The sequence below is a fragment of the Chlorocebus sabaeus genome, chromosome 22, assembly GCF_047675955.1.
Source record: "Chlorocebus sabaeus isolate Y175 chromosome 22, mChlSab1.0.hap1, whole genome shotgun sequence".
NCBI classification, from domain to species: domain Eukaryota; kingdom Metazoa; phylum Chordata; class Mammalia; order Primates; family Cercopithecidae; genus Chlorocebus; species Chlorocebus sabaeus.
The window spans coordinates 60,239,499-60,266,570 of record NC_132925.1 but is presented as its reverse complement, the minus strand read 5'-3'; the positions used below and the strand labels follow the sequence as shown (position 1 = coordinate 60,266,570).

Sequence of the window (27,072 nt, the reverse complement as noted above, 5' to 3'; positions counted from 1 at the left end):
ATCTGGGCTTAGAATGTTTTGGGTAGATTGCTCTAAAATAGGACACCTGTGGAACTAAACGTCAAAGGTTACACATCTTTGCTTTCAAAACTGCAAGTAGAAAAGGCTGGCGGTGTGCCTTATTACAGATGAGAAGGAAGATCTAGTACTTCAGAAAAAAATCTGTTTATAGATGATGTACTTATAGGTGGTATGCAAAGCTTACTACCTAGAACATGAAATGAACATAACTGCAGGCTGTGCTTTTCAAGGTCAAACTGCCAACAAAGTAAGTCTGCTCTCATAGCCTTGGTAACAGTATTTGAATATGCATGATAATATATTTGTTCATATGTTTTCCGTGAGTGAAATTAATTTCTTGCTGGTGACACTGCAGGTTATATAAATACATAATACTTTTCTTTCACCTCTTCGCATATTATCAAACAATCCACATTTGACTGCATAACATTTTGAGACAGTCTACAATCATCAATCCTGGATATTACTTCACAGCCAAAGTACTTACACTAACAATATTCTGATTGTGATTTTATCTTTATGTTTTTAATCATATCAACAAGGGAAATTATGGGTTTCCTGAAACCATAGTGCAATGATAAAAACCCAGCACAATATGGAAGAGTTTTTTATTCTGCTGAAAACATATTTACTAGCAGTCTAAACACAAAAATGTAAGCTGCTGTCTTTTGGAAAACATAAATAACACAGGGTCACAACTTTGTAAGATAAAAGTTTCAAGTTATTTTAATCAATTGCCATATTTTTTCTTATCAAAAAATGACCCATATGCCTTTTTTTTAAAAAAAAAAAAAGAAGATATTGGGTATGACTTATGTGCTATAGAAGTATTAGCCATTATTACTGTATTATTATCCCTTCCACCAGATAGAAATTTCTTATTTTGTACTACTGTTTGATGTTATAAAATTCTATTAATATTATTTTGGGAAGACACTCTTTAGTGAAGACATATCAGAAAGGCAAAGTAGTTAAAAAAAAAAAAAAAAAGCTTAGCTTACCCAACTTTTAAAATTCATAAAGATCATAAAACTTCTATACAGAGCTGTATTAGTCTGTTCTCAGGCTGCTAATAAAGACATACCTGAGATTGGGTAATTTATAAAGAAAAAGAGGTTTAGCGGACTCACAGTTGCACATGGCTGGAGAGGCCTCAAAATCATGGTGGAAGGTGAAGGAGGAGCAAAGGCACATTTACATGGCAGCAGGCAAGATAGTGTGTGCAGGGGAACTGCCCTTTTATAAAACCATCAGATCTCATGGGACTTTTTCACTATCAGGAGAACAGCCCACCCCCATGATTCAATTACCTCCCCCGGGTTCCCTCCCACAACACGTGTAGGAGCTACAATTCAAGATGAGATTTGGGTGGGGACACAGCGAAACCGTATCAAGGGCAAAGTAGCTAATTATCCAACCCACACTTTCTAATGGTAACAATGATAATAATAATGTCATTATAAATGTTCACAGTACCTTTCCTGGCTAAAATTCTTTAAAGTAACAGAAACCACTCCGACTTAACCTAAACCCAAAGGAAGAATTTATTATAAGAATATAGTTACGTAATGTGAATCAAAAGAGACTGGAACCAGAAATAGATAGCTGTCCTCTCTCCTTATCACTCATCTGCTTTATGTTTCTCTTGGAAGATGGACTTTACTCTGCTTCTCTGTCTATATACCAAATAAACCTACCTCTCAGCTCCAGAATTATAAATAATAGTTTAAGCTGTGATTTGGTCTCAGCTCCTGACCAAGAGAATCTAATTTTCCTAGATTGAAAAAAGGTGTGCACTGTAGGCTTAAAAACTTGGGCCGAGGTTTTTTAGGAGTTCACTGTGTAATATAAACATGACTGCCTGTGACCCCACCCCCATTAGACGGGCTGGGTGAGGGATGGCATGCTCTCACAAGGGAAATGGTCACCAAATTGGACAGAAATCTCAAAAGTATCAATTACCATGCTTCTTTTCAAAATGATTTCATGTAATAATCTTTTTTCATGAGAGGATTCAGTTCCTATACTATGCCTACTTGGTATCTACTGGTGTCAAGTGTTTGGGGTTTGTTTTAGAGAGGAAGTCTCTCTCTGTTGCCCAATCCAGGCTGCAGTACAGTGGCACAATCGTAGCTAACTGGAGCCTTAGATTCCTGGGCTCAAGCAATCCTCCCACCTCAGCCTCCCTAGTAGCTGGGACTACAGCCACAAGCCACTATACCTGGATTTTTTTTTTTTTTTTTTTTTTTAATGAGATGGAGTCTGACTATGTTGCCCAAGCTAGCCTGGAATTCCTGGCCTCGAGCCATCCCCCATCCTCCTATCTCAGCTTCCCAAGGCGCTGGGATTACAGACATGAGCCACTGTGCCTGGCCGTGATAGTTCTTATTAAAAGGCTAAGATGTTTCAAATGCTAACAAATACGTAAGTAATTTCTGCTGACTTTCATCCTTTCATCACTGGCAATAAAGTACATCCCAGAATATTAAGCTTAGATAATGCTAGTGAAACTTTGATAAAAGAATGCCTTCTGAATACAAAGCCATGTAGAACTTCTTAAAAACCTAACCAAAGAAGCATAAAAACACAACAACTAAAGACCACTTTTGTTAATAAATGAAAAGCTCAAATAGTCATACCTCATAATTTAGCCAAGGATAACTGAACCTATGAAATGTCAGAGTTTTACCATATTGCATTGTTTTCTTTTTTTAAAATTACTGATCAGATTAGTTTGTCTTCTGCCAGTGAAAAATCTGAAAGAAATCTGAATAATCAATGCAATATTCAGTTCCAAAATCTATTTATGGAAATCTATTAGGGCAATTCATTAATGTCCAGAAATACATTTTTCCCACCATCTATCATTTTCAGAACAAATTCTGAAGATCAAGGTTCCTGGTCAATGAAAAGCAGGTGTCTAGAGAAAATAAGACAGAATTCTAGACCCCGCAAAGTTAAAAGACCGACTGCTTGGCATTCTGAAGACTGGTTATATCAGCCTGCAAACATCCTCTCATTATTTTAATTTCATACTCTATAAAATACTTTTGGATCCTTTGCCAGCAAGATAAAAACAAATTAAACAAAAGGGCCAATATGCACAAAATATCTTATTCTGGAAGCACCACTGCTGACAGCTTCTGAAAAAATAAAATAAACTGGATCCTTCAAAAAAACTTTCCAAATAGCAGACAGTATTACCAAGAAAGAGTCAAAAACTAAAAACGACATAACAGTCAGCAAATACAGGAGTGTGGCTCTCCTCATGGCTCTTATAATTCTTTTCTCACAACATTCTTACAGTTTCTGTCACGTTCTGTAAGTATATAGTTATTTGTCCATTACATTGCAAGCTGAAACTCAGAGTAAGCTTGACCTGGAGCTCTAATCAGTAGAAATCACACACACAGAGAGACACACATACACACACTCTCTCTCTCTCTTTCTCTTTTGGCCCTACATCAAAATACTAGGATATAAATGTACCGAAATCATTTAAGTTAAAACAAAATGTTTCTCTCTCTATCTCCCCACCCTCCACCAATATACATGTAATTTTTACGAGTTCAATAAAATGGTTTTTTTGCCTGTGCTTACATTACATAGTTGCAGGGAACATAAGAAATGGCTTATAAAGTAGGAGAACTAATGTAACCAATGCTATGGGAAACAGGATAAAGAAGGATATAGAGAAGGGACTACTTGAGCTGAGCAGACAGACAGTCCTGGGTAAAGGCACTGAAGATACAAGAACAATGTGGACAAACGCCCATAGGCCCAAGTAGAATGGCTTATTGAGGGAACATCAACAGAACAAGGAGTTCCAACAGAGAACAGCAGCAACAGAGACCAAGGAAATAGGTAAAGTCTGGGTCCTCAAAGGCTTATAACGCAGCACATAGAAGGTAAACTGAGAGAAAATGGAGCAAACAAGACTCTAAGCAGCAAAATATAATAACTGGACAAGCATCTTCAAAGGTCATTGTAGCAGTGGCAGTAGGGTGATTTGGGGGTATGAAGAATGACAGACTTAAAGAAAGTAACTTCCAAAGTCCAAGCAAGAAATGAGAGAGCCTAGGACTAAGTGAGAAGAGACAAAAATGAAAACATGATGAAGGCAGAATCAACAAGACTTACCCACCACGTCCTTAGCTATATGAGTCTAGCGAAGAGAAGGAATACAGAGTAACTGATGTGTTGCTTTACTGGCTCTGTAGCTCACCAATTATTTTCCCAGTTAACTTTAAAGGAGAAAAAGCAAGATTGGCAGAAGAAGAAGTCAATTCAGATTATTTTGAGTTTAAGGAGCCTGTAGGACAGAAAACAGAAATGCCCAATCATTAGCTGAATATGCATAACTGGATTTGAGGAGAAATGTCTGATCTGAATTGGAGACTGGTGACCTAATCCTTTATATTTGAAGCCGTGGGAGTGGATGTTATTAATGAGAAAGACCAGGGAAGGGCAACCAAAAAAAAGTCAAGGGCAGAACCCAGAATCACACCCACTTTTCAGAAACAGTCAGACAGGAGAACAACAAGAGGATACTAACAAAGAAAGGTCTGCAAGATGGAAGCAAGTTTAGGCCAGTGGGACTTCAGAAGCTGCAAGGTCAGAAGGGTTTGTGAACCCAAAAGTATCTGAGACAGGTCTCAATTTAGAAAGTGTATTTTCCCAAGCTTAAGAATGCGCCCCTGACATAGCCTCAGGCAGTCCTTACGACATGTGCCTAAAGTAGTCGGGATACAACTTACTCTCACACATTTTAGGGAAGCATAACACATCAATCAATACATGTAAGATCGGTTGGATCTGGAAAGGCAGACAACTAGAAGTGGGTGAGAAGTGGCTTCCAGGTCATAGGTAGATTTAAAGATTTTCTGAATGGCAATTGGTTATTATCTAAAGACCTAGAAACAATAGAAACAAATGTCTGGGTTGCAATAAGAGGTTGTGGATACCAAATAAGATCGTGGAGATGAAGCCTCTAAGTGGCAAATTTCAGAGAGAATCGATTGTAAATGTTTCTTATCAGACTTAAGGTCTGTGTTGATGTTGATGCTGGCTGGCTTTTCCTGAATTCCAAAAGGAAGAAGGGCATAATGAGGCATGTTGGACCCCCCTTCCCATCATGGCCTGAACCAGCTTCTCAGGTTAACCTTGGCAAAGAGGAGGGGTCCATTCAGATGATTTGGAGGATTGGAATTTTATTTTTGGTTTATAGTTTCAAGGAGAAGCAGGACAATCATGTCAGAGAGCTTCAGTGAGGCTGAAAATGCTCCACCAGATTCAGCAGTCTTTAAGCTATCAGAATCCTTTGGCAGGGTAGGGGCTTGGAGGGGTGAGGGTAGAGGGATGGAGAGGAGGGAAAAGGACAGGCAAAGGGGCACAGATATCTCCATCAGGGAGTGAGCATGCCCCACACAAATTCCTTAAGGCAACCTGTGAGGCTATCGCCTTGGCACAAACCCTATCACATGTCAGTCAACTTCCCGGCAAGTCGCAGATCTTTAGAAACCTTGGTGTGCATTTGGGACGCACCCCTGCCTCCACTCCACAAACGTCCATTGAGTCCTCAAAAACCCGGACAAATGACCTCACCTCCAAAGCCCCCTCTCTGATGCTCCCAGGAAAAACGAAAGCACCTCAATTTGTTTTGTCCGTACCTTACACGGCTTTGTAATTATCTGTGGTGCCTCCGGCTCAAATCAAAGCTGGAGCCAGACCCAAAAAGTCAAGGAAGGGAAGCGCCTTCACAGGCCTCGCGTGAGGAGAAAAGAACTACAATTCCCATGAGGCGGTGGGGCCAAGGGACCACACGTCCCAGCATCCACTGCGCGGCCCAGGCCTGCCAGGGTAGTAGGCGCTGCGTGAGGCGGGTAAATGTTCGCGGAAGCGGCGAAGAAGACAGGGCCTTGTGGGATGGCGGAGTTTAAGGAGAAGCCTGAGGCCCCGACTGAGCAGCTGGATATCGCATGCGGCCAGGAAAACTTGCCGGTGGGCGCGTGGCCCCCGGGGGCCGCGCCGGCGCCCTTCCAGGTAGGGGCGGGGCCAGGCGGCGCGGGAGGCAGGCGCGCGGCTACCCCACGTGGTCTCCTTCTCAAGCCGCCTCGCCGGGACGGCCTCCCAATCGAGACCTTTTGTCTTCTCTTATAGCACACCCGGTGGTGCGCGGGAATAGGTATGCATGCCACGGCCTGGGCCTTTTTCTGTTAACCCACGGCATCACCTTAGGAAGGGTGCTGTCCTTTTCAGTCCACTCCCTGAAGCGCAGAACCAGAGGCCTTATGAGAACCCGGCTTTTTGTCCCAGTCCTGTCCTCAGAACTCAAGGAGGCATCAAGGGGGAAGTCATTTACCTCTCCGGTCTCAGGTGTCTCTCACAGGTAGGATAAGCCGTGGGGCCTATTAGTGGATAGCACCCGGTGTCGTGCATAAAAACAGCCCCGCGAGTCAGCCTTAGCTGTGGTCTCCCTCATGCTGTGGGCTCTTGGGCAAGTATAAATTAGCTTTGGCTAAGCCTTAGAGTCTTCCAGTTCTAACAGTACCTCCCTTCCGGATTGCTTTGAAAATTGCAAGGAAAATACACTTTCTGGTTTGCTGTAAGAACTCAGTAAATGTTCGCTGCTATTAACTTCTCAAAGCCCTTTCTACTCTTTTTTTTTTTTTTTTTTTTTTTTTTTTTGAGACTGAGTTTCGCTCTTGTTGTCCAGGCTGGAGTGCAATGGCATTATCTCTTACCTCGGCTCACCGCAACCTCCACCTCCTGGGTTCAAGCAATTCTCCTGCCTCAGCCTCCCGAGTAGCTGGGATTACAGGCATGTGCCACCACACCCGGCTAATTTTTGTATTTTTAGTAGACACAGGGTTTCTCCATGTTGGTCAGGCCGGTCTCAAACTCCCAACCTCAGGTGATCCGCCCGCCTCGGCCTCCCAGAGTGCTGGGATTACAGGCATGAGCCACCGCTCCCAGCCTCTAGTCTGACTTTCTTATCCCTCTGACCTTGGCCTGAGTGTTACCTAAGGAATAAGGAATGACCGAAGATTTTGAAGTGGAAAGAGCACTGGACGTGGAAGTTGGAGAGCATGGTTCAGAGCTTAGCCATCTTAGCTACTTCCCAGAGCCTGAGTTTATTCATCTGCAAAATGAAAATAATAATTTAAAAATGCATAGCCATCCATTATCAACACTGAACCCTATCTGCCCTTTCTTTTTCCTAGGAATCTTGTGAGGATCAGATAAGATAATAGATTCAATAGCAGCTTTCAAAGATGTCAAGGAAAAGAATCAAACTCTGTAAAATATTTGAAGAGATTTATTCTGAGCCAAATATGAGTGACCATGACCTGTGACACAGCCCTCAGGAGATGCTGAGAACATGTGTCCCAGGTGATTAGGGCACAGCCTGGTTTTATACTCGTTTGGGAGAGAGGAGACGTCAATCAAATACATTTAACATGTACATTGGTTTGGTTCAGAAAGGCAGGGCAACTCAAAGTGGTAGAGGGGCTTCCAGACTATAAGTAGATTTAAAATTTTTCTGGTTAACAATTGGTAGAGTTTATCTGAAGACCTGGCATCAATAGAAATGTTCAGATTAAGATAAAGGGGTTTCTTTTGAGACGGAGCTTGACTCCATCACCCAGGCTAGAGTGGTGCAATCAGCTCACTGCAACCTCCGCCTCCCAGGTTCAAGCGATTCTCCCGCCTCAGCCTCCCAAGTAGCTGGGATTACAGGCACCCACAGCCACTCCCAGCTAATTTTTGTATTTTTAGTAGAAACAGGGTTTTACCATGTTGCCCAGGCTGGTCTCAAACTCCTGACCTCAAGTGATCCGCCCACCTCGGCCTCCCAAAGTGCTGGGATTACAGAAGTGAGCCACCACACCCGGCCAAGTAGAGACCAAGTTTTATTGTGCGGAGGAAACTCTCAGCCGACTTCAGAGGGAGCAGTTTGGAAAATGTTTCTTATCGAACTTAAAAAGGTGCCTCACTCTTAGTTATCTCCTGGTTGTGGAAAGAAAGAAAAAGAGGGGGAAAGGGGATTCTCTATAGAATGTGGATTTTTCCCACAAGAGACAACCCTCCAGGGCAATGTCAAGATATGGCAAGGAAATATATTTGGTGTTAAAATATTTTGATTTCTTGCCTTATTTGTTATGTGATGTTATGCCAGAGTCAGGTTAGAAAGCAGGCCATGCTATATAGGGTTAAAATTAAAACTCCTCTGATGAGATTTTGTGGTTTGTGAGGCATGACTCCTCAGGTGCCTTAGGTAGGAATTTGGGCAAGATAAAAAAATCAGAGTTTAGTCCTCAAAAGAGTAGAATAAGATTAATGTCAGAAATTATTATTGTTCCCCAGACTACCTTTGGCAATTTATGTTAATAATACAGTTGGCTGACCCAATATTAAACAGTGGTCCCTGAAAACTTACTCAGGACTAAGCATTGCTGAGTTCCTGGTCAAAAACACTGATTAAAAAAACCACTGTTCTAGTCCATTCTTAATTCAACAAATTGAGAGCTAAATATATGCAACGTGGTGGGTTGGGCTGCAAAGAATACAACAAACAGAAAAAACACATTCTACCCTCAAGGTGTTTACAACTGTTATGATTAGCTTCAGTATTCCTGCTGTGCCTCTGTGTGTGTGTGTGTGTGTGTGTCTATATATGTGTGTGTATGTGTGTGTGTTTGAGGCTATTCTATTTACAATCTTGGGTCATATTTTTCTTTGCCATATCCAAGAACAATCTGTAAAACTGCCCGACGTATTTTTTAATTAACTCACTTTAAGCATTATTTAAAAATAAGTAATATAAGTATCTCCCTTAGAATCACTGCAATCATTAATGTCCATAAAATCTTGAGGTTTTATATTTCGCAGAGTATATTAAACACATCTATTTTAAAAGGGCAGAAAGGAGTGACAAGAGGAAGCTTTATGATTGATTGTTATGTCTACAGTTGGTAGGCATAAATGAAAACTGGGAGATTAAAACCCAGTCCCACAGTGTTCTATCTCTGTACATGCACAGTTCTCAATAGAGTTAGAGTTACAAAACTAAGACAGGATCCCCTCCTAAGAGACCTTATTGTCTTTCTTACCAAGAAGATCAAACATGCTTAAAACATTTAAGTGACAAGCCTAAAAGTGCATTCAACTCGTTTTCTTCCATATAGTCATAGAACACAAAACCACTCTTATAAAAGGTCAAAACAGCTTGCTTGCTCCAAACCCTGCCTTCACAGGCATATGCACACATAAGAATTAAGGCATGAAAAACTTTCAAGATAAAAATAACTTTGTGTCTGTTTTGCCTTTGGCTACTGTGTGAAAAGGCAAAAAAATTCAAATGTTCATATTGGAAACAAGCATATCATAATGTCATCAGTGTTGAAAGCCAAGTAGAGAATAAACTAATTCATTTTCTTGAGCTAACAGTTGGATCTAACCGTTTTTCAGGTCTCTGAAACCAGCTTCAAACATTATTTTTAAGATCTCAGCAGGCCTTGACAAGAATTATCTGGCTCACAGTCTTCTAATAGCTGCTTGGAGGAAAAACAAACTTATGAGGCTAGAGGCCAAGTACAAAGATTCTTGTAGCTGGGGTTTCAACACAACCAAAAAAGGAATGAAGATTTTCACAGCACTTCTTTATAATTCAGAGGCCCAGGTTTTAAGCCTAGAATATTATAGTGTCATACTTCAGTTTCTGGGTCTTCAGTACAGAATGTGATTCACAAAAGTCAAACTTCTCATTAATAAGTATCAAGAGCTGCAATCTGGCAATCGAAAAATGCTTCTTGAGCACCTGCTGTGTGCCTCGTCCTATGGATAGGAACCCCACCCCCATCAGCATGCCACACTCCAAACCTCATAACCATGCTTTTCCCTGAGACACATATCTGTTAGAAAAGTAAGACCTACACATTTAACACAATTAGAGAGCCCTACACTCTGTGTCATTTAGACCCTGAAGTTCATGCTATTAACTAAGCTATTTCAGAGAAGAAAGAAATTATTGCAGACAGGAATAGCCAAGACAAGAGTGTATTTTCTCTTGTTTTCTGTCAGAAAACTTGAAATCTTCACCCAGTGCTTGTTTCCAATATATCATTTTGCCCTGATCATTTTGCATTTATTCCCAGCGCTTGCATGAGTAATTCTGTGCTTTGATACATACGAAGAAAAAGTAAAACGTGCCGGGTGCGGTGGCTCAAGCCTGTAATCCCAGCACTTTGGGAGGCCGAGACGGGCGGATCACGAGGTCAGGAGACCGAGACCATCCTGGCTAACACAGTGAAACCCCGTCTCTACTAAAAAAAAATACAAAATACTAGCCAGGCGAGGTGGCGGGCGCCTGTAGTCCCAGCTACTTGGGAGGCTGAGGCAGGAGAATGGCATAAACCCAGGAGGCGGAGCTTGCAGTGAGCTGAGATCCGGCCACTGCACTCCAGCCTGGGTGACAGAGCGAGACTACGTCCCAACAACAACAACAACAACAACAAAACAATGCAGGAAATTTTTAAAATCCCAGCCAGGCATGGTGGCTCCCTCCCGTAATTCCAACCCTTTTGGAGGCCAAGGCGGGAGAATCACTTGAAGTCAGGAGTTTAAGACCACCCTGGGTAACAAAGTGAGACCCCATCTCTACAAAAACATTGTATTTTAAATTAACCAGACATGGTGGTGCATGCCTGTAGTCCTACCTACTTGGGAGACTGACCTTGAGCCCAGCAGTTGGAGGCTGCAGTGAGCTATGATTATGCCACTGCACTCCAGCCTGGGCAGCAGTGTCTTCAAAAAAAAAAAAAAAATCCCATTCTCCATGTCCTTTATACTTTTCTGACTGTTTCTAAATCCCTGTATGTGCATATTGCAGACAGTAAGGTAATACTTGATAAATGAAAGAAGCCTGGTCTGGGTCAGCTCTTAGCTTTTCCCCACTCAAATGGAGAAGTAATGGAGGAAAGGTATACAGTCCGATGACTTCCTAGACACAGTTTTGGTTTGAATATGTTTGAACCTGGAAAGTTTAACTCCAGAACTTATTTTCTTCACTACCCTACTATATACTACCTGCAAAATTTTTATCGAACACATATGTGCTAATCCCTAGAGTAAGCTTTTTAAGCCAGTTCTGTCAGTTTTTCTTTCACAGAAACCTATGAAATAAATAAGATATTTAGTAATGTTAAGTAATTTGCCAGAAACATATGTTGTTTTAAATATCACATCTAAAAGTAATATCTAGAAGAACTGAAAGAAGCCAATATTTTTATAAAGTGTCTGACATGTAGTACAGCATTATTTCATTAAAATTTCATGATAGCCACCCCAAATGTGGGTATTATCCTTGTCTTATAGCAACTAATCTGAAGCCTAACAAGTCACTTGTCCAGAATCACAGTGCTAATAAGAGCTTGGCTGTAGTTTGTGTCCCCTTTATAGCATTCCATGTTCTACACTAGGAAGCTCTCCGCTGCTTCCTCACAGTTCAAGACCATAGTCACAGAGTTTTCCTGCGTGGTCTCCTGCATACTTTGCTCTAGTCTAACCTCCTAATTGAAGACATCTTTGTTCATTGACCATTTACACCTTTGACTTGTCTATGAAAAGAGTCAAACTCTGCAAAATATTTGAATAGATTTATTCTGAGCCAAATATGAGTGACCATGGACCATGACACAGCCCTCAGGAGATCCTGAGAACATGTACCCAAGGTGGTTGGGATATGGCTTAGTTTTATACATTTTAGGGAGACATGAGACAACAGTCAAATACATGTAAGATGTACATTGGTTCAGTCCAGAAAGACAGCACAGCTGGAAGCGGAAGCTTCCAGTTTCTGATTAACAGTTTGCTTGAAGGAATTGTTATTATCTAAAAACTTATATTTATTAGATATGTTATTATCTAAAAACTTAGTCTTGGGGAAGATAAAGGGTTGTGGAGACCAAGGTTTATTATGCAGGTGAAGCCTCCAGGTAGCAGGCTTCAGAGAGAATAGATTGTAAATGTTTTTTTATCAGACTTAAAGAGTCTGTTCTATCAGTAATTCCAAAAGGGAAGAGGGTATAATGAGGCATGTCTGACCCCCGCCCCCTTCCCATCATGACCTGAACCAGTTTTTCAGGTTAGCTTTGGAATGCTCTTGCTGAGAGGAGGGGTCCGTTCAGATGATCAGGGGACTTAGAATTTTATTTTTGGTTAACAGAGTACATTTTCTAGCCATTTCCTGAAACCATCCTCAGCTTCTACCCAGGGTGTATCAGTCAGGACTCATTTGTTTGCAAGAAACAAGCAATACAAACTGGCTCCAACAAAAAAGGGAAGGAATTGCCTCAAATCAGAAAAGTCCAAAAGTGGTAACTATAGGCATGTCTGGACCCAATAATTCTAAAAGTATTGTCAGATACTTCTTCCCACCACCCTCCCCCTTCACACCCCTGCTCCCCATTTCTGTGGTAGGCTACCCACTCAGTAGGCCTCATCTAAGTGGCGGAACTTGGAAATGCCAGGCAAACACTACAATTGAACAATTCTAGTGGAAAGAGAATGCCTCTTCCCTAATTGTTTCAGCAGAAGTCTGGCTTAGGTCATATCAGCTGACTCCCAGTTTGTAACCTACTTTACATTCGCTTTCAGATACAGTTATACTCCAGAAACAACTATTATTTAACTATGGGGAAACAGTCTCAGAAATGCATCATTAGATAATTTCATCATTATGCAAATGTTATAGAGTGCACAGTACTTACACAAACCTAGATGGTATAGCCTACTACACACTTAGGCTGTATGATAATACCCTATCACTCCTAGGCTACAAACCTGCACAGAATGTTACTACACTGAGTACTGTAGATACTTGTAATGCAGTAGTGTTTGTGTATCTAAACATAGAAAACATACAGTAAAAATACTGTATTCTAATCTTACAGGACTACCATTGTATATAGATATATGTGGTCTGACTGAAAAGTCATTACGCAGCACATGACTACTCAAAGTTTAACTACATGGCATGTAAATATTTGAATAGAATGTTAGGACAATGACCTAACATTATTTCTGAAAATAATAAATAGCTTTTCAATATGTAAATACCTTTAAAGATGGGTAATTACATAATCAGATATTAAATTAGACTAAGGTTTTCAAAAGATTATTCTTGAGTATAGTCATTTTTTAAGTCATTATCATCTGAAATGATATTGACCTTTTATGGAGGAGAAAATGGAAACATGAAGATAAAATGACTCAAAGCAATTATTGGTATCAGGATCAGTGATTATATCCATCAAGGGGAAAAAATTTGTTTAAATAGGAATTTTCCCAGAAGTCTCTGTTACCTCTTGGAAGGTATCTGCAGTTCATTTGGAATTAGCTACCATCTATAAGTCCCTAGAGGATTCTAGATTGTGCAGCAAGTTTAATTGCAGAATTTTAAAAAATATATCATGAGATTATCCAAAATCTTTTTAAATTTGTAAGTAAAAATAACTAAATAAAACTGTTTTTCACCTGCTTTCCTGATTAGAAAACTGCAGTAAGTCTGACTTGATTTTAAAAGAAGTTATCCATGTCAAAAAAAAAAAACTTTAGCGTTTAGTGATTTATATATACCTTAAAACTATGTGCGCCTTTAATGACAAATCAAGTTTAACATGAAAAGTTTAACAGAGATCTTCATTTTACAAGTACTTTTTAAAATGTCTCAGTAACCATTTACATTTCAACACTGAACCTTTAAAAAGCTGAAGGTAGATTCTATATAAAACAGCAATCATTGAGTTTGACTGATAGAGCATCATTTTCTAACCCATCCTGTATCCATTTAGGATATTCCTGCTAAGCTAAAGCTGTAAGAAACAACACAAACAAAAGCTATTTCCTCTCTCCACCCCCAAATGACTTTTTAAGCAGAATGTTGGCCTTCCCCCACAATTCCTCCCACTGGTTGTCCTCCTCATCTTTCACAAGAGGATGTCAGTCCTCCCCAGCTCAGAGTTTTTTTTAGCATAGGGTTTTGCACTTAACTAGATAGCTCCACCTGAGGCCTCCACAAGGAGTATAACTACCTGCTGTTCAATACCTTTCTAAAGCTTGGACTGGAGACAAATTTTTTAATGGAGGATTGACTGGAAGACATGGTGCAAACATTCCTCCAGGTGCTTTAAAATCTATCCCCAATGAAAGGCCATGCAACTCGTTCCTTGCAGAACTGCTCTTAACCAACTCTGCTGTTGTGGGATCCCAGCAGCCTTTATTGAGGACCAGAATTTAAAAAGCCCATGAAACTGCTCCCTGGAAAAGAATGGTAGAACAACACATTAGTGGAATTCCTTCCTGGTATCAATACTGAAAAAAGTCAGTGCCGCTTCTGAACAATGAGATTATTCCTTACAGGCAGGGCAAACTGCGTATCTAATCATATATCCTTCTCTGAATTGGCAGCTCTCAGGCAGAGCCAAATGTCCAGTCTACTTCTACCATACACTGTGTGTCTAAGCTCACTGGACCTGTTTGCTCTATTTTCCTTTCACCTTCCTGTCCTTACTTGTTCATTTATCTTACCTGTTTGTGAGTCTCATTAAATCCTTTTTGGAATAAAGCAGGTATAAAATGGATTGGGTTTTATGTAAGCAAGAATTACTGTATACATAACGGATCACGAGGTCAGGAGATCGAGACCATCCTGGCTAACCCGGTGAAACCCCGTCTCTACTAAAAAAATACAAAAAAAAAAAACTAGCCAGGCGAGGTGGCGGGCGCCTGTAGTCCCAGCTACTTAGGAGGCTGAGGCAGGAGAATGGCGTGAACCCGGGAGGCGGAGCTTGCAGTGAGCTGAGATCCGGCCACTGCACTCCAGCCTGGGCGACAGAGCGAGACTCCGTCTCAAAAAAAAAAAAAAAAAAAATCTGGGTTCATGAGAGATACTTTAATATGAAATCACAGTTTGAAAATATGCTTCACGATGCTAATGAGGATCTAACCAGAGATCAGGCTTCACATAGAGTTTAGATTGAGGATTGTCTTCTTTTTATATAACATTTTATAAATGTAATGTTTTTATATTTTATATATTTTATATAAATGTAATTTTTTATATTCCTTTCCCATTTAATTAGAACAGAATTTATTTACAAGTGTACATCTATAATAAATTTAAATATCTAGTAATATCTAAGAAATAGCATTTTTGGAATTCTGTGTGCAATTGACTTGTCATTTATGACTTTCTTATCCCCAACTAGTATCTGAGGTAACTCACAATTAAAATACATATGTGCATGTATATAAGGTAAAGGTAAAAGAGATGAAAAGCTAAGGATAAAATGCTTAACTGTACTCAGACACTAAATTCAGCACTGAGTTTTCTGACATTCAAAGCTAAGAGGGAAACAAAATAAGTTACAAAACTTTCCGTTTCTGATAAGAGGAAAAAATAGTGTTTTTCTTATTGTCCTTATACATACATAATACATATATAAATACATGTATATGTCATGTGTACCTATATATAACATACTATTATATACATTAAGTATTATAATGCCCAACTCATCCTTATACATAACCTAAAATAAAACCACAAATTCTAAAAATTAATCTTAGCTGGTCATGGTTGTTCCCACTTGTAGCTGTAGCAAGTAAGGAAGCTGAGGCAGGAGAATCACTTGAGCCCAGGTTACAGTGAACTGTGATCACACCACTGCACTCCAGCCTGTGCAACAGAGCAAGACCCTGTCTCAAAAAAAAAAAATTCTTGTTTTATTGAAGAAAGATCTTTTTGGACAATATCTTAGCACACTGTGTTTTGTCAGTTTTGAACTGTTTTTATATATGTTAGAATTAGAATGGGTCCCAGTCAAAAGCTACTTGGAATATATAGGAAATATATGACATGCCATGCTCACTTACAGTGTGTATATTTTTTACAGTACACTCCTGATCATGTAGTTGGACCTGGAGCAGACATTGATCCCACTCAAATAACCTTTCCCGGATGCATTTGTGTCAGAACTCCCTGCCTCCCTGGCACTTGCTCCTGTCTCCGCCATGGAGAGAACTATGATGATAACTCATGCCTTAGAGATATAGGATCTGGAGGAAAGTATGCAGAGCCTGTTTTTGAATGCAATGTCCTGTGCCGATGCAGTGACTACTGCAGAAACAGAGTGGTCCAGAAAGGTCTGCAGTTCCACTTCCAAGTGTTCAAGACGCATAAAAAAGGCTGGGGACTTCGTACCTTGGAATTTATACCAAAAGGAAGGTTTGTCTGTGAATATGCTGGTGAGGTTTTAGGATTCTCTGAAGTTCAGAGAAGAATTCACTTACAAACAAAATCTGACTCTAACTACATTATAGCCATCAGGGAACATGTTTATACTGGGCAGGTAATGGAAACATTTGTTGACCCTACTTATATAGGAAATATTGGAAGATTCCTTAATCATTCTTGTGAGCCAAACCTTTTGATGATTCCTGTCCGAATTGACTCAATGGTACCTAAGTTGGCACTTTTTGCAGCCAAAGATATTGTGCCAGAAGAAGAACTCTCTTATGATTATTCAGGAAGATATCTTAATCTAACAGGCAGTGAAGACAAAGAAAGGCTAGATAATGGGAAACTAAGAAAACCTTGTTACTGTGGTGCCAAATCATGTACTGCTTTCCTGCCTTTTGACGGTTCTCTGTACTGCCCCTTAGAACAGTCGAACATCAGTTGTGGAAATGAGAAGGAACCCAGCATGTGTGGCTCAGCCCCTTCTGTGTTCCCCTCCTGCAAGCGATTGACCCTTGAGGTGAGTCTGTTCAGTGATAAGCAGCTTGCACCTCCCTCTAGTGGAAGACAGTGGTTGGCTAGCTTTGCCTCTGCCTAGTTATGTAAGTTGAACTCAGGAATGTGGCAGAGACTACAAGTTGTCCATCAGTATCTTTTCTCCCTTTCTGTAATAGAATTCTCCATTTAACATGAGTACATGACTACCCAGAATATTCACTTTCCTAGTTAGATTTGTCTTAGTAACTGTTCTAGTTAATGGGATATAAGCAAAAATGACAAGTCCTTAAATGGAGATATCCTGCCCTTCACCTCCTCTTTCTTCCTTCTGGCTGAAATGTATACATGATGACTGGAACTGGAGCAGTCATCCTAGACCCCAGGATGACCCTGGGAAAGGAAGCCATTGAATAGGAAAATCAACAAGATTAAAAGGAGTCTAGGTGTCTGGTACTGTAGAACATCCTGCCAGTCATGGTCTGACACCTTTGTACTTTCAGGTGAGAAATGGTGTCTCCCTTGTTTAAGCCACTGTTATTGTAAGTTTTCTAGCACTCACATCGAACCTAATAATGATCCAAGAAACCCTTGTGGCTGCATACCTAAACCCTGCTTTCCAACCAATTTTAACAGTAATAAAGCTGACATTTTGATTTCTGTCTGACTCCTGTATCCTGCTTAATTGTTTCTAAGCATGAATCAAGGAAAAACGCATTGTTAACTATCACCTGCTAAAACCCTAATAAGTACCACCAGTAGTGAAAAATATAACCATGAAAATGACTTACATGTTGTAACCAAAAGTCAGAAAAGGAAACACACTGTAAATGTTTCATTATATACTTGGCTGTACTCCAAATCTTGTGAAGTTATGCTTCCAAACTTCAAACAGACTCACTTCTTGTATAAATAACAGAAAAATAACGCTGTCCACACCACAGAAGGAGATGGGAGTTTTATAATCCCATTTAAATTTCTAGAGCATCAAACATCTCTAACTACCTTCCTTAAAGCAGGGATGTTGCAAAAAAAATTACTATGTAAGTTTATCAGACATTTTGAAAGCTAAAATAATTACTAGAGCCCCTATGATATTATTAAGTAATTTAATTTCTTCTCTAGTACATTTAAACCCTACCACTAGGAGGCCTTGCACTTTCAACATTATAGGAATCCGTATTATATATAACACTATTCCTCTGTAATATAAGTACATTGTAGACTTTAAAAGAGTGAAATGTACAGCGTGTGAATTATATCTCAATAAAGCTGGGTTGTTTTTAAGTATCTTAGGGTTTACATGTTCATATAACATTATATGGAATGGTTCTCTGTGAACAAATGGTCCTAGAGTACACATAAAATGCCCCAAATTACAAATACATAGTATCAAAAATTTTCCTCCAAATTAATCATTTCTCCATGCCAACTTTCCTCTGTTAGTTCAATGTCTCTGAAGCAGTCCTGCTTTTTATAAGGCAGTTTGTATCCCTCACTCGAAAATGTGCTTTTTCTCACTCACAAGCTCACTTAATAACTGAGCTGCTTCAGAAGCAATACAGAAATGGTCAGAAGGAAAATGATTGGCTCACCATTTGATTCTGCAGATACCCTTTTCTATGTCCTTTTGCCTTTCTCTATTGAACAGCAGAGATATTCCCAGAGGACAATCTTCCATTCAGAGACAAGGACACAAACAGCCCCCTCCAACTCAGTGCCTCTGCCAGAGACAACTGACTGAATGTGGACCCCTGAAAATTTTTTATACTCAGGCACTAGTTTATTATATAGCACTTAGTCCTAGAAACCCAATTCCTAAGGTAAGAGTCAAAGAGTCTTTATTCCAAGTCTTTTCTAAGCAGCAAGTTAACTGCATTTGTTTGCTTCAGTGCCATATTCTTAAGAATGTTGACACTTCTTTTGAGAGAAAACATTTAAAAATATACTTCCACTTGCCTATTATCCCATGATAAAGTAACATTTTTATAATTATAAGATTCAAATTTTAAAAGATGGGGCTGGGTGCAGTGGCTCACATCTGTAATCGCAGCACTTTGGGAGGCCTAGGCAGGCAGAACACTTGAGGTCAGGAGTTTGAGACCAGCCTGGCCAACATGCTAAAATCTCATCTCTACTAAAAATACAAAAATTAGCTAGATGTGGTGGCACATGTCTGTAGTCCCAGCTGCTAGGGAGGCTGAGGCACGAGAATCACTTGAGCCCAGGAGGCAGAGATTGCAGTGAGCCAATATTGTACCACTGCACTCCAGCTTGGGTGACAGAGCGAGGCTCTGTCTCCAAAAAAAAAAAAGTAGTAACAGGTTTTGCATTGTTGGAATTTGGTGTTTAATATTGGAATACATTCTTAAATAAATGTGGTCATGTTATACATCATTTTAATGGCCATTTCTTTGTGTTTTTTTGCTAATGACATCTTACTTGCTGTTTATGTTTATTTTAGACTATGAAAATGATGTTAGACAAAAAGCAAATTCGAGCAATTTTTTTATTCGAGTTCAAAATGGGTCGTAAAGCAGCAGAGACAACTCGCAACATTAACAACGCATTTGGCCCAGGAACTGCTAACGAACGTACAGTGCAGTGGTGGTTCAAGAAGTTTTGCAAAGGAGATGAGAGCCTTGAAGATGAGGAGCGTAGTGGCCGGCCATCAGAAGTTGACAACGACCAACTGAGAGCAATCATCGAAGCTGATCCTCTTACAACTACAAGAGAAGTTGCCGAAGAACTTAATGTAAACCATTCTACAGTCGTTCGGCATTTGAAGCAAATTGGAAAGGTGAAAAAGCTCGATAAGTGGGTGCCTCATGAGCTGACTGAAAATCAAAAAAATCGTCGTTTTGAAGTGTCATCTTCTCTTATTCTACGCAACCGCAACGAACCATTTCTCGATCGGATTGTGACGTGCGATGAAAAGTGGATTTTATATGACAACCGGCGACGATCAGCTCAGTGGTTGGATCAAGAAGAAGCTCCAAAGCACTTCTCAAAGCCAATCTTGCACCCAAAAAAGATCATGGTCACTATTTGGTGGTCTGCTGCTGGTGTGATCCACTACAGCTTTCTGAATCCCGGTGAAACCATTACATCTGAGAAGTATGCTCAGGAAATCGATGAGATGCACCAAAAACTGCAACACCTGCAGCTGGCATTGGTCAACAGAAAGGGCCCAATTCTTCTCCACGACAATGCCCGACCGCATGTTGCACAACCCACACTTCAAAAGTTGAATGAATTGGGCTATGAAGTTTTGCCTCATCCACCGTATTCACCTGACCTCTTGCCAACCAACTACCACATCTTCAAGCATCTCAACAACTTTTTGCAGGGAAAACGCTTCCACAACCAACAGGATGCAGAAAATGCTTTCCAAGAGTTTGTCAAATCCCGAAGCACGGATTTTTACGCTACAGGAATAAACCAACTTATTTCTCGTTGGCAAAAATGTGTTGATTGTAATGGTTCCTATTTTGATTAATAAAAATGTGTTGAGCCTAGTTATAATGATTTAAAATTCACAGTCCAAAACCGCAATTAGTTTTGCACCAACCCAATATCTTCATAGAATTGAAACATAAAATTGCATTTGAAGTAGATTCCACAGACTTCATTAAGAATGTAGAAATGTGGCCTGGCATGGTGGCTTACAACTGTAATCCCAGCACTTTGGGAGGCTGAGGTGGGCAGATCACTTGAGTCTGATAGTACAGGACCAGCCTGGGCAACATAGTGAGACCCTGACTCTAATAAAATAATTTTTTTAAGAAAGAGTAGAAATATGTACCTTGAAAAACATTTTGGCCCAAGAATAATAACAATCACACTTGAACAAAGCTTTTCTTTAAAAAAAAATTTTTTTTAATTTTCAAATTACTATTCACAAAGTATCAGTGATATTAGATTTTGTTCTTGGCCAAATGAAAAATTTTGCCCTAATTAAAATGTAGTCATGCTCCAGTGTGTTACCACTGAACAAATCACTGAACCTTTCCAAGTGAAAGTTTCCTTAGTTGGGAAGATTGAGTTAACACATGCAAAGGGGTTAGAACAATGCCTGAGTACATAGAAAGTATTCAATAAATGTAAATTATTAGTCTTGAGAACTGTCTGTAGCATGTGACCCAAAGTTCTTCCTTCTATTCAGGTGTAATTAGGATATAATGTCCTTCAATGGCAGACTTAAAGGGGGACAAAGTCACAAAGAGGCGACCAGAAGGGTTAGAGCTGAGCAAGAGAGGTTCGTGCCCTGAGCCCTGCGTTTTAGAGTGCCTAGGGTTACATACATAGGCACACATGCATAAAGAAGACATGGGTACCATAACCAGACAAAGACATTACTAGGAAAGAAAAATAATACCAATATCCCTTTTGAATATAGAGGCAAAAAAAAAAAAAAAAAAAGTACTAGCAAATGAAATTCAGCAAGATGTAAAAAGAATTATACACCGTGATCAAGTGGAATTTATCCCAGGAAAGCAAGGTTGGTTTAACATATGAAAATCAGTAAATCCAGTCTATTAATGGGATAATTAACAAAAAATAAATATATAATGATTTCCATAGACACAAAGCATTTGACAAACTCCAATAGCCTTTCGTGATAAAAGCAGTGAACAGACTAGAAGTAAACAGGAACTTCTTCAACCTGAGAAAGGACATCTGTGAAGACCCACAGCTAACATCATACATAATGATGAAAGACTGAAAGCTCTTATCCTAAGATATGGAACAAGAAAATGATCTCCAAGCTCACCACTTCTATTCAGCATTGTACTGGAGTTTCTAGCAAGGACAATTAAGCAGGTAAGAACTTAAAACTCAGGGCCAGGTGCAGTGGCTCATGCCTGTAATCCCAGCACTTTGGGAGACCAAAGCAGACAGATCACCTGAGGTCAGGAGTTCAAGACCAGCCTGGCCAATATGGCAAAACCCTGTCTATACTAAAACTATAAAAACAAGCTGGGCTTAGTGGCACACACCTGTAATCCCAGCTACTCCTGAGGTTGAGGCAGGAGAATCGTTTGAACCTGGGAGGTGGAGGTTACAATGAGCTGAGATCACACCACTGCACTCCAGGTGACAGAGTGAGACTGCCTCTCAAAAAAAAACAAAAAACAAAAAAAAATAAGACAAATGACCCAATTTAAACATGGGCAAAAGATCTGAATAGACATCAAAAATAAACATGAATGTGAAAATGTGCTCAACATCATTTGTCATCAGGGAATTGCAACTTAAAACTATAAGTTATCCCTTAGCACCCACTAGGATGGTAGAAAGCGAAAACACTAAAAATGCCAAAAGATGGCAAGGATGTGGAGAAACAGGAACTCTTCATTGCTCATTGAAATGTGACATGGTTCAGCCTCTTTAGAAGACGGTTTGGTGGGTTCTTAAAGAGCTAGACATAGCATTGATCCAGCAATCATGCTCCTGTTAACCAAAATGACAGGGGTTCAGTCCTGCTGCTCACCACACAGAATGTCAATCACTGAGACAATGAATGTTGCCAGGGAAGAAGTATTTAATTGGGTGCTGCAGCCAAGGAGAATGGGAGATAAAGTCTCAAATCCCTGACCAACTACAATTGGGGAGGCTTATATAGTGAGGGAAGAAATTCAGGAGGGTAAAAAAAGCAATTATGATGAATGAGGGGGTCTGGCATCTTGTTTCGATGTGGTGATCTGGTGAGTTTTAAGTCCCTTGCCTGAGGATCTGTTTGCTGAGGAAGGAACTCAGATGAGACAAATGTAAATTTCAAGTTTTAAGACCTGAAGGGTCAATTTCCATGTTTATGTCAAAACTTTTAAATATCATTTCTATGGGACAGTTGGAATGGTTTCACTCCTAGGTATTTACTGATTTGAAAACTTGTCCTCATAAAAACAGCACACACATGTTCATAACAGGGTTGTAATTGGTTAAAACTTGAAGCAACACACATTTCTTCAATAAGTGAATGGATAAACAAACTGGTACATCCATACGATGGAATACTATTCAACAATAAAGAAATGAGCTATCAAGCCACAAAAAAGTCCTGTATGAACCTTAAATGCATACTGCTAAGAGAAGTGATGCTGAACAGGCTGCATACTATGAGTCCAACTATATGACACTCTGGAAAAGACAAAACAATAGAGAATAAAAATGTCAGTGGTTGCCAGAGTTTGAGGGGAGGGAGGAATGAATAGGTGAAGCACAGGAGATTTTTAAGGCAATTAAACAAGTCTGTGTGATACTGTGATGGTGTATACATGACATTGTGTATTTTTGAAAACATAGAACTTTAGTGCACAAAGGGTCAAAATTCTATGTAAACCATTTTAATCATTTAAGAAGTCAGAGAATCATAGGAATGCAGACTGTGACAGGAGAACATAACTATTAGTACAAATGTAGAAACAAACTCAAGAGAGTAGGGGTGAAAGGTGCTGATCTAAGTAACTTTGGAAATTACTGGAGTTTGTAACACTAAAGGCAAAAGGAACTGCATGTAAGCAGTTCCTAGCTGATACAAGTTGTTTCCCATGGGGTAGGGAAGTTAAAACATTCCCTCTGGAGGTTTGATAATTAAGTCTGCTGAAATGAACTGACAATAAACAGATTAAGAAGAGAAACACCATTTTAATTATGTACATGCACGTGGAAGCCTCAGAAAAATATGAGACTCAAAGAGGGGGGCAGATGGTTGAAGGCTTTATAGCATAAAATGAATAGGGGCTTGAAGGGGAGGTGATGACAAGTTATGGGAGGAAAAGGGGAGGAACTGCATGGTGAACAAAGATTGTCTTATGTAAATAAAGTCTCTCAGGTCATAAAAGTTGTTTGGGAGTTTTTTATTGCTGCTGAAGAATAGGCAATAGCCTGTTTTGGTGTGGTGACAACTTTTAATCTCCTCTGGTGATAAATCTTTCCTGGTTGTTCAATGAAATTCCTAGGGAGGAGGCTCCAAACAAATGTATTCCTTTTGGAAGAACTTCCCTCAGTCAGAGAAGGGAACTTCAGGAGAGCCCCTCCCTGCACTTATGGGAGTAGGGTGAGAAACAAGAGAAAGCCAGACAGGCCTCGATTCTTGGGCAGCTTCGAAGGCTTTTCAATTTCCTTTAATTCTAAGTACTTGTTAGAGGAATGTTAAAGGACCATACATTGGGGTATCATTTTCTGAGTCTTAACAGGATACAATTCTGATATTAACAACTCTGCTATTGCCTTACATGTATACTGGAATTAAACAAATTGATTGCAGATCGTGGGAGCCAGGTTTCTCACTGTTGGATTGGGAATTTACATTTAAGCAAAGGAAGGATGATTCATGTGGTAATAGATCAATTTGAGACATCAGCATGAACTCACATTTAGCTTAATATAGATACAGAAGGTTACATATAGAAATATTTCTAGATTAGTGTCTGTATTACAGTTAGTATGCACACATACATTTCCTTTCTCTCTCAGCTCAGAGAGTCTAGAAGCAATGATGCTCCAGTAGCAAGGAGCACACTTAGCACCCAGATCTTGATTTTTATACCATTCTCCAATAACAAAAATCAGGGCTCTTTGGAGAAATGGCTAATTCTGCTACTAGAGAAGGAAATCAACAAGCTGAGACTGGAGTATCTTGCAGTGCCAGAAAGTAAGGAAATGTTTAAAAAAAAAAGAAAAAGAAAAAAAAAAAAAAGAAACCATTGATGGGGGTGTCAAAGGAGTATAGAAACAAATTGAAAGAGCTCCCAGTGACCAAATCTGGACTAATTTGAGCAAGAAAATAAAGTAGTACTGGATTATAATACAAAATATAAAATATTTGTGAGCCCATACTGATATAAATAAATGATTGAATCGATAAATAAATAGGGTAAAGACAAATCTAACTTTGCATAAGAATTCTAAATAACTTATGTAGCTACTCTGCCCACAAAAAGGGGGACCATAAATTCCTACTCCTTTAGTGTAGGCTATACATAGTGACTTCCTCCCAAAGAGTGTAGAATGGAAAGTTGAGGGTGGAGGAAAGGGAGGGGAGCAGAGTAACTTTACTCTGGGGAAACTTGACAAATTACCTCAGCTAGGTGATCAAGGTCAATATGAACAGTGATAAATCATGTTGGTAGTATATGCCATTGACAGGATGTGATAAAGATGGTACGTTAACTCTGGTCTTGCTCCCCAAACCCATAACCCAAGACTAATCATGAGGAAAAGAATCAGATAAATTTAAATACAGGGTCATCTATGTAATACTTGAACATTATTCCTCAAGACTGTCAAGGTCAGGAAAAACAAGAAAAGTCTAAGAAATTGTCACAACCAAGGGGAGTCAAAGAAGACATGATAAGTAAATGTAATGTGGTGTCCTGGGTGAGATTCTAGAATCAAAACAGGTAAAATTAAAAATCTGAATCAACTATGGTCTTTAGTTAATGATGTATCAATATTGGTTCTTAATTGTAACAAATGTAGCATCATGTAATGATATGTATATCATATATATGTATCAATATATAATAATATATAATGATGTGTATAATAATGTAATATAAATGTACCATAACTAATGTTAGTAATAGGGAAAACCAGCTGTGGGATATATGGGACCTTTCTGTATTATCTTCTCAATTTTTATGAAAATCTAAAACTGTTCCATGAAAGTCTACTGTAAATGAAAATGTGCCGATGCCAGAAATGCTGGTGCATGCCTGCATGCCTTCAGTCCAAGCTACTCAGGAGGCTGAGGCAGGAGGATCCCTTGAGCCCAGGAGCTCAGACTGCAGTGAGCTATGATCCTACCATTGCACTTCAGCCTGGCCTATTAAAAAAAAGAGAGAGAGAGAGAAAGAAGAAAGACAATTACAAGCATTTACAAGGATGTGGAGAAAGTGGAAGCCTTATCTATTGGTTGGTTGGTTGGTTGCAAAATTGTGCAACTACTCTGTAAAGCAGTTTGGCAGTTTCTCAAAGCCCATATACAATTACCACATGTCCCAGTAACTCCACCCCTGGCATGGATCCAATAGAATTGAAAACATATCTACAAAAAGTATATGCATATCCAGCCTGGATGACACAGCAAGATGCTGTCTTAAAAAAAAGTATGCACAAATGTTCATATAGCATTATTCATAACAACAAAAAAGTGGACACAACACAAATATTCATTAGCCAGTGAATGAATAAACAAAATGTAGTATCCATACAGTGAAATATTATTTAGCCATAAAAGTATATGCAAATATTCATATAACATTATTCATAATAGCAAGAAAAGTAGGCACAACCCAAATATCCATTAGCTGATGGATGATTAAAGAAAAATGTAGTATCCATGCAACGGAGTATTGTTTGGTCATAATATTATCTGGCCATTCCATAAAAAGGAATGAAATACCAAAAAATGCCCTGATATGGATGACCCTTGAAAACATTATGTTAGGTGACAGAAGCCAGACACAACAGGTCACATTTGTGGTATTCTGTTTACATGAACTCTCTGGAATAGGCAACTCCATACAGATACAAAGTAGATTAGTGGTTACCAGGACTGGGAGCAGGAAGGAGTATAGGGATTGACTGCTAGTTACTACTAGCAGTACATGGTTTCTTTTGGGGGTGATGCAACATTCTAGAATTAGTTGTGATCGTTGCACAACTTGTGACTACACTAAAAAGCACTTTAATTAGGTGGATTTTATGGTATGTGAATTATATCTCCATAAAGGTATTAGAAGAAAAGGAAGGAAGAGGAGAAAGAGAAGGAGGAGGAGCAGAAGAATGAGGAGGAGGACAACCACCACCTAGTACCTCTGGTTTGGAGACTGGTAACTTGTGACTCTGAACATTTGTTTCTGGGAGAACGCTTTAGGCCCCAGGAAAATGCTATTCCACTTACTTTCTGTCTTCAAAAACAAAACATAACTGTGCCTAATGCTCTCATCCTTTTTGGGTTGGGCCATTACCACCATCAGAGAGTGACACAGCTTTGGAGTGCAGGGAGAATTTGGACAGAAGTGCTTAGTTAGATAGGTAAGAGACACATTAATTGACAGCTGTTCCTCTCAGCATAAATTTGACAGATTGATGAATAACAATGTATAGTTTTTAATTCCTATTACTATTACTTAGAATTCCAATTCCTATTACTTTTAAATCTGTGTATGTGTAAGTCTAGAAATTTGATACTGGTTCTTTATATTACTGTACAGATTTAACAGATGATGAAAATGACAGCATAAGTG

General features: G+C 39.4%; 1 protein-coding gene and 1 long non-coding RNA gene across 6 annotated transcripts in view; one reads left to right on the top strand and one right to left on the bottom strand.

Moving 5' to 3' along the window:
* Positions 1-5,832, bottom strand: part of LOC119625868 (uncharacterized) — a 549,594-nt gene extending 543,762 nt beyond the window's left edge. The window contains exon 1 of one of the 2 annotated variants that reach the window (XR_012090598.1): positions 5,691-5,832. This is a non-coding gene — a long non-coding RNA (uncharacterized lncRNA). The remainder of the gene's footprint in view (positions 1-5,690) is intronic. The other variant, XR_012090599.1, reaches the window with a different exon arrangement.
* On the top strand, positions 5,829-20,334 carry SETMAR (SET domain and mariner transposase fusion gene). 4 transcript variants are annotated; one of them, XM_038003640.2, is made up of 4 exons: positions 5,897-6,063; positions 15,978-16,309; positions 16,747-16,841; positions 19,281-20,334. In XM_038003640.2, exons 2-4 carry the CDS (start codon positions 16,153-16,155, stop codon positions 20,313-20,315), a joined length of 1,287 nt encoding a protein of 428 aa, XP_037859568.1. In that variant the 5' UTR covers positions 5,897-6,063; positions 15,978-16,152; the 3' UTR covers positions 20,316-20,334. The 4 variants fall into 4 exon arrangements, with proteins under 4 accessions (XP_007983241.1, XP_072866013.1, XP_037859568.1 ...); XM_038003638.2 differs by adding an exon at positions 6,181-6,409 and having other exon boundaries at positions 5,955-6,063; positions 15,978-16,841; XM_007985050.3 differs by having other exon boundaries at positions 5,829-6,063; positions 15,978-16,841.
* Positions 20,335-27,072: the final 6,738 nt, after the last annotated feature.